The 8,345-nt window shown below is 40.1% G+C and overlaps 2 protein-coding genes and 1 pseudogene across 2 annotated transcripts; all 3 read left to right on the top strand.

Annotated features, from left to right (window-relative positions):
- The first annotated feature begins 540 nt into the window (after positions 1–540).
- LOC127094747 (UDP-glucose 6-dehydrogenase 1) lies at positions 541–1,386 on the top strand. Its single transcript, XM_051033540.1, has one exon. The coding sequence runs from the start codon at positions 943–945 to the stop codon at positions 1,384–1,386; it is 444 nt and encodes a 147-aa protein (XP_050889497.1). The 5' UTR covers positions 541–942.
- A 750-nt stretch (positions 1,387–2,136) lies between these two features.
- Positions 2,137–3,092, top strand: LOC127094737 (60S acidic ribosomal protein P0-like; annotated as a pseudogene).
- A 4,253-nt stretch (positions 3,093–7,345) lies between these two features.
- LOC127094729 (secreted RxLR effector protein 161-like) lies at positions 7,346–8,101 on the top strand. Its single transcript, XM_051033523.1, has one exon. The coding sequence runs from the start codon at positions 7,346–7,348 to the stop codon at positions 8,099–8,101; it is 756 nt and encodes a 251-aa protein (XP_050889480.1).
- Positions 8,102–8,345: the final 244 nt, after the last annotated feature.

The raw sequence follows: 8,345 nt of genomic DNA, 5'->3' as shown, positions 1-8,345 counted from the left end.
CATTGAGGATTGGGAATGGTGTATTGGCCCTTAAATCCTATAGTGAATGGAACAAACTGGGGCTAATGATGTGTGGAAATTTGGTGGAACATCAAATGCTTGTTGTTTCAATGTATATTTTTCTGTTACAGATTCAAACCATACATTCAAATTTCAATCACACTTCATGTTCAACCAAGTTACAATACCAATGTCACATTACATACGTCACTACGATATGACCTATTTGAAATACTCTAAACAAAAAAAGATACAAATCCATTCTCATAAACCTGCAACATCATCCACAATGAGTACAACAATTGCTTCGTGATAGAGTGCATAATGCCGGAGGTTGTACACTTAGCTCCAAAACCTGTTCAGATGTTACAGAATAGTTGAGCACCGTTGGCTTTTGGCGACATTGAGATTGAGATAATTGAGATAATTGATTTCAGCATTGATCCCACCTGAAGCCAATAAAAAGCTTAAACTAAAAATTCAAAAGACCTCATAAAAAGCAAACCGCAGTATACACTATAGCCATCGTTTGCTTACCGTTGTTGAACGTTACAGTGCAATTGTTCCATGGAAATTAGTAGCTCAAAAGGTTGAGGGCTGTATACTTCATCCGGGAACTATGGACTTTGAGATACTTGCAAACTCATTGGACGGTGTTACAATGGAGCTCGTCACATTTGGACTGCAAATTCTTTCAACCTCTCCGCGGCTACTTGTGATAATCCCATCCAGAATCTCTCCATCACCACTCAACCACAACAGAATTCGCAGCAGACCTCAAACCGGTATGTTTTGTCAACCTGCAAGCATAAGCCAAGCGCACAAATCGTGAGCAACACAATGGAAAAATAACAACACCATAAAACTTCATTTCTTTCTCTCTTTTCCCTCTTAGTCAAACGGGTTCATCATTCATCTCTCGAGGTTATTTAGAAAAGAAAAATGGTGAAGATTTGCTGCATTGGTGCTGGATATGTTGATGGTCCAACTATGGCAGTCATTGCACTTAAATGTCCATCCATTGAAGTGGCTGTTGTCGACATATCTGTATCCCGCATCACAGCTCGGAACAGCGACCAGCTTCCAATCTATGAACTCGGTCTTGACGATGTTGTAAAGCAATGTCGTGGCAGGAATCTCTTCTTCAGAACTGATGTTGAAAAGCATGTCTTTGAGGCTGACATAGTGTTTGTCTCTGTTAACACCCCGACTAAAACTCAGGGTCTCGGTGCCGGCAAAGCAGCAGATTTGACATATTGGGAGAGCGCGGCTCGCATGATTGCTGATGTCTCAAAGTCTGACAAAATTGTTGTGGAGAAATCAACTGTTCCTGTCAAATTTCTTCTTTCAAAACTTAATAAAATTAACTGTGAAAGAATGCTATAACTTAAAATACTTATGTTCAATGTCAGTGGCTAGCAATTTTAAGAAATTGAAAAGCCTTTTTATAAGTGACTGTTGGATGATGTAGAAGATTTTTACCAGTGAAGGAGACAGTGTGGACAAGGTATGCATCTTTCCTAAGTTGGAAGAAATCCACCTAACCAAACTCAATAAGTTGACAGACATATGGCAAGTGGAAGTTGGTGCCGATTCCTTTTCTAGTCTCATTTCTGTGCAAATTGAAGGGTGTAAACAACTTAACAAGGTTTTTCCAAGTCACATGACAGGATGGTTTGGGAGTTTAGACAGCTTGAAGGTTATTGATTGCATGTTGGTGGAAGTGATTTTTGAAATCAAAGATTTTCAACCAGATGTATCTATGAAAGTCACAAACCTGCAGCTTATTTTGGTAGACCAACTCCCAAATCTAAAGCAAGTATGGGATAGAGATCCAGAAGGAATTCTTTGCTTCAAAAATCTGCGGGTTATAGAGGCTACACGCTGTAATAAACTGAGCTATCTCTTACCAGCTTCTGTGGCCAAAGATCTAAAAAGGCTTGCAGGCATTTTAGTAAATCTTTGTGATGGCATGGAGGAAATTGTTACTTGGCATGATGGACCACAAGCACGATTAATGTTTCCTGAAGTAACCTTCATGAAACTGTACGGCCTGCCAAATGTGAAGTGTTTCTATAATGGGGGACATATAGAATGTCCAAAACTGAAGCAGTTGGCTGTGGACTTTTGTGATAAGCTGGGCGTGTTCACAACAGAAACCACAAATGAAGAAAGACAAGCAGTTTTCTTAGCCGAAAAGAGATGTAGTCATACTTGGTTCAAGAAGGTCAAGAAGAAAGTATGGAGTGTGCATCCAAAATTGTAGAAAGGGCTGTCGATGTTGTGTTGGACCTGACTATTCGGCATGTGGGTTACATCTTCTATTACAAGGAAAATGTTAATGAGCTACGCAGTCTTGATGAAAAGCTAAGTCTTCAAAGAAAGAGGCTGGAACATGCGGTAGCTGAAACTGAGGATAATCTGGGAATAACTGAAAGTGATGTTACAGCTTGGCTTCAGAAAGTGGATAAAACTAGAACTGAAACAGAGGAGTTTCAAAATGATGAAGGCCACACGAAGACAAGGTTTTCCAGTGGTTTATTTCATTACTTCAGGAACAGGCATAGACTAGGGAGAAAAGCCGAGAAGAAGCAATTTTACGATGCCAAGCTAGGCCAGCTTCTAGACGAGTTTTCTCAGATTCTCATTGTTAACGCTGACAATGTTGGATCAAAGCAGCTTCAGAATAGTCGAAGCGGTCTACGTGGGGATTCTGTAGTTCTTATGGGGAAGAATACTATGATGAAGAGATCTGTTAGGATTCATGCTGAGAAGACTGGGAACAATGCTTTTATCAACCTGATTTCTCTCCTTGTTGGAAACGTTGGTTTGATTTTCACCAAAGGAGATTTGAAAGAGGTTAGCGATGAAGTTGCCAAGTACAAGGTTGGAGCTCCTGCTCGTGTTGGTTTGGTTGCTCCCATTGATGTTGTTATTCCACCAGGCAACACATGGCTCGACCCATCCCAAACCTCTTTCTTCCAGGTGCTCAACATCCCACAAAGATTAACAAGGGTACTGTTGAAATCATTACACCTGTTGAACTCGTCAAGAAGGGAGACAAGGTTAGATATTCCGAAGCTACAAAATAATTACCAAGCAGTAAAATTTCAAAGAATACCCGAATTGGCATTAAGACAAAACAGAGGGAGAAAGCTTGAGTTCAGATTACCGTTCCGAAATTTAGCATCAAAAAGGACCGCTCAAATTTCTGAGCACCGAAAGGACTTGGCTGGGATACTTCTTGGATCCACCATAGCAATCCGAAAACCCTAATTCACAGAACATAAATAGGGGAAAGCGAATCAGTAAGGGGACGGAGAAATTAACGGCGAAAAAAGTTTCAAAAAGGAAAAACCCTAATTCTTTGGAGGAGCCGCGCTACTGTTCACCAACGAAAAAGAGGTCGACGGCAAGGAGAAACGAAAACCATAGTGGTTCTTGGTGGTGAAGAGTGGAAGATCAAAAACCGGTTCAGACGAAACCTTACCTACATCCGTCGGTCAATCTCGCCGCAACCGGTTAGTTTCTTTTTCGAGTTTCTATTTCCATCTCCGCTTCCTTGATGCTTCCATTTGTGTGGTTATTGCTGTTAAATCTTTGTTCTTCAAAAATGAAAAGAAACATGATTTCTGTGTTAAGTTGAACTTGTCTGCTGTTAATGCTTCTGGTTTGTTAACTTGTTTTTCTTTTAACCAATACAACGCAAGTTTTGAACATATGTATTAATGAATACAAATTAATATCAACAACTCAGTTTGGTTGAGTTGGTAGGGGTGTCGTTTGGCAAGCCCTAGGGTACGGGTTCGATACCCCATTTCTTACATTCTGTTTTCTTTTTCTTTTTTTTTACTCCTTTTTATTTTATTTTATTATTCTCATTTTCTAGACACTTGTTGATTTTAAATGTTTGTCTTTGTCTTTGATTTTAATGTTAAACATCGACTTTTTTAATTTATGGATTTGACATCTTTCTTGTTATTTATCCATGATTATTTTTTATCGATATAGTGATAGTATTTCGCCGCGTTTCGATTAATCGCATATGACATTTCGATTATTGTCAACATGCGCAAACCGGCTTTGAGCACATTATTTAGGTTTTGTATGTCCCTCAATTTCCATCCGTGCAAATCCCGATTTTATCTTTTTTTCGATTTAATTTTTAAGTGTGTTGTAAATATAACTTGTTGTGTTATTTTCTGCACATGGCTTACTCTTGGGCCTTCTTATAATGAGACAGTTCCTTTGCACTTACACTCATACATTGCATTATTTATTGTTTGGACCCGATTTAATTATTCCAATACTTTGAATCCCCATTTGACAAAATCTACCCCACTCCCTCGATGTGTAATAATTCTACTGCTTTTCATTTCTTTATTTGCTTGACTGTTTAGTTAGCTACTAACACAAGAATAAAATCAACCATTTCCAAAAGATAAAAAAAATAAGACTCGATCCAACGTCGAGTGTTTTCTCAATAAACAAATCAATTCATTTCGCCCTCCTACTCTATTCCTTTTCTTTCAAACTTTCATCAAATGCTCGATTCAACGTCAAGCCATTTTCTCTAATAAAAACTCAAAAAATATTAATTCATAGTCAAGACTTTTTTCAATAAAGATGGAAGTGGAACGTGGTGTATACCACGCACTCCTGAGACTAGGATTCGAGATGTATATCTCGCCAATCCTAGCTCTCGCCATCATCCAATTTACCCACTTTGTTTTCTCAAACACTCATTCAAATCTTTCTCAAACGTCCATCAATACTTGATTTAGGTCAAGTCATTTTTCACAACAAAACTCAAAAATACCTAATTCTGATTTAACACCTTCTCAATAAAGGTGGAAATGGAACATGGTGTATACCATGCACTCCTAAGGTTAAGATTCGAGACGTATGCCTCGCCAATCTTAGCTCTCGCCATCGTCTAAAATTGTCAATGCGGTTCCTTCAAACCCTTTCTCAATCAAAATTCCAAAATACTTAATTCCTATCTTAACCTTTTGCAAATAAAGATGGAAATGGAACATGGTGTATACCATGCACTCCTGAGGCTAGGATTCGAGATGTACATCTCGCCAATCCTAGTTCTCGCCATCACTCAAAGCACATCCAACCAATCAAACTCTTTTTCCTCGTCGCCGTGCGATCAATCAAAAACCTTTTAAAATGAAAAATATATTATCTTAAGAGATACAAAACAATGTTTCGGCCACGATTGTCGAGTAGAGATAAATGACGCTTTTCCGAATGTAGATTTGTAAATCCTAACACCTAAGTACATATTGCACGACAACTCTAGGGCAGAACTTCCCCCTTTCTTTTAGACCTTTCCGAGCGTCTTCGATCTTGTGGCATGTAGTCCGTCCTATTGCAAAGAGGTAACTGCCTAAGACTCGATTCAGCGAGCTGCGACACCTACTGCTAGGACGTGAACACATCGCCCACTCTCCTTTGACACAACTGGTGTCCTCCTTTGTAAGTCCATGTTCAGATGGCAAGCCCTATGTAGCCGAACTACGGCAACTCTGATTCTCATGTTCAGATGAGATACGTAGGCACAAGATACGATGTCTTGCCGAGTTTGACTAACAACTAACAACTAATCCTTGTTTGTTTTCGCCCTCGTAGCGATTGAGACCTTCCCTTTCTCTTGCCCTAGTTGCAATCGAGACCTTTGTTCCCGTTAGTTAGCCGAACTACATTATGCTCTGATTCTCATTCCCGATGAGATATGTAGGCATAAGACGCGATGTCTTAGCGGGCACACATCTCTTTCACCCATAGGTACCCGAGCTACGAAGACTCTGATTCTCATATTCAGATGAGATACGTATGCAGTGGATGCGACATCCGTGCGAGTCATTTTCTTTGACCCTTTCTTTTAGTAAATAGTACATTAGATAAACACACACCCTTTAGACAAGAACAACAAGAGTGGATCCCGTAGAGTACTACGGATGCGTAGGGGTGCTAATACCTTCCCTTCGCATAATCGACTCCCGAACCTAAGATTTGGTTGCGAGACCTTGTCTTTTCCTTTCCTTTCTCCAGGTTTACTTCGAGCGTTTCCCTTCCCTCATTTGGGATAAATAACGCACGGCGGCGACTCTTCTGTCACTTCTTTCTCGCCGGTTGTTTTTTCGTAGCTCTGTATTTTTCAGGTTGCGACAGTTACCTCGGTTGGTAGTCTCGTTGGTTCGCCATGTAATTCACTTCTTCGAACCCGGGAGGTGGACAAAATCTGGTGTCATGCTCACCTTTGCAAAGCTCACAACAAGCTATTTGTTTAGCTTTTGAAGGTTCTCTCAACTCTTTTATTTGTTGAGTTAAGAGTTCAACTTGTTGTGAAATGAGTTTGTTTTGGGCAAGAATGGCATCATTCATCCCAAGTTCAAGCACTCTCGGTTTCTTCAAAGAGTTGCCTCTACTTTGACTTTGGAGGTCATTTAGAGCCATTCGGTTAATGATATCTGTAGCTTCTTCGGCGCTTTTAGACAACAAAGAACCACCCGAGGTAGCATCCAACAAAGTCTTACAATTCGGTTGGAGGCCACTTTTGAAAATGTGGATTTTAGTCAATTCATCAAAACCATGCCCTTTACACTTCCGAAGCATGGATTTGAATCATTCCCACGCCTCGTTCAATGATTCATTGGTCCCTTGTGAAAACACGGAGATTGTCGTTTTGGATTCCATGAAACGGTTGTGGGAGAAAAATCTTTCAATGAACTTCTCTTCCAACACGTTCCAATCCGTCATGACTGCAGGTGTTTGATCCAAGTACCAATCTTTCGCTTTGACGAGCAAAGCGTGGGGAAAAAGTCTTTTGAACAACGGTAGCTCTTGAGCTTGATCAACTCCGGCCGCCAATGCTATCTCATAAAATTTGGTGAGAAAAGCAAAGGGGTCTTCATGGTCCATTCCAGTGAATGGACTTCCATATAGTAGGTTAAGAGTTCCCGTCTTCATCTCGGCTTGCCTTCCCGTGTGGTTAGCAAACTGAGAAGTATTCCTTGGACTGTTGACACAAGGTGTGGACATGGGCGGTGGTTGTGGTGGTTGATCCATGATAGGTATGAAAGGTGATGGATGTGTTGTAGAAGAACTTTCTCCTTGTTCTTGTCGTTGTCTACAAGTATACATTGATGATATCATATTCGGATCAACAAACAAAGATATGTGTGAAGAATTCTCCTCAATGATGCAAGGAGAATTCGAGATGTCCATGATGGGTAAAATGAATTATTTTCTCGGCTTACAAATCAAGCAACTAGACGATGGTATCTTCATAAATCAATCCAAGTATTGCAAAGAACTCTTGAAAAGATTCGACATGGATAGTTGCAAGCAAATGTCTACCCCTATGGGATCCAGAACTTATGTTGATCAAGACGAATCTGGTACTTCAATTGATATCACCAAATATCGAGGTATGATTGGTTCCTTGTTGTATTTGACAGCAAGCTGTCCTGACATAATGTTTAGTGTATGTCTCAGTGCTCGTTTTCAAGCTAATCCAAAGGAATCACATCTCACTGCCGTCAAACGAATCATGAAGTATCTCAAGGGAACGATAAATGTTGGCCTATGGTATCCTAAAGGTAGTATGTGCAATTTAATTGGTTACTCTGACGCAGATTATGCAGGATGTAAAACAGATAGGAAAAGCACGAGTGGAACATGTCACATTCTCGGAAATGCACTAGTTTCATGGGCATGCAAGAAACAAGTGTGTGTTTCTATGAGTACAGCCGAAGCAGAATATATAGCAGCAGACAGCTCTTGTGCTCAGATACTCTGGCTAAAGCAACAACTTCGAGATTTCCGAATAGATCTCGGATGTATTCCGCTAAGATGTGACAACAAAAGTGCCATCAACATTACGAAAAATCCAGTCATGCACTCAAGAACGAAGCATATCGACATCCGCCATCACTTTCTTCGTGATCACGTACTCAAAGGGGATGTTGAAGTTACATTTGTGGATACTCATAACCAACTGGCCGACATTTTCACCAAGCCTCTCGCAAAGGAACCGTTTTACAAAATTCGAAGAGAGCTTGGAATATTGGATGAAGGTGACATATAAACTCGTCATAACCTGTCTTATGATGAACCAGGGCAAAGGTACGCAAAAACATTATTATCTTACCAAAGAATAGAAAAAATGGTGTTTTGAACTCTTAATTGCTACTTTTTTACAAAATTTTCAATAAGTAACCGGTTACCACATCCTTGTTAACCGGTTAACCAGTAGCAAATTTGAATTCTGGGGCATTTTTTCTATCAGGTAACCGGTTACCACATTTCTGTTAACCGGTTAACCAGTAGCG

Source organism: Lathyrus oleraceus, chromosome 1 (assembly GCF_024323335.1).
Source record: "Lathyrus oleraceus cultivar Zhongwan6 chromosome 1, CAAS_Psat_ZW6_1.0, whole genome shotgun sequence".
NCBI lineage: Eukaryota > Viridiplantae > Streptophyta > Magnoliopsida > Fabales > Fabaceae > Lathyrus > Lathyrus oleraceus.
The sequence above is the reverse complement of the archived record's forward strand: the minus strand, read 5'-3'. Positions and strand labels throughout refer to the sequence as shown.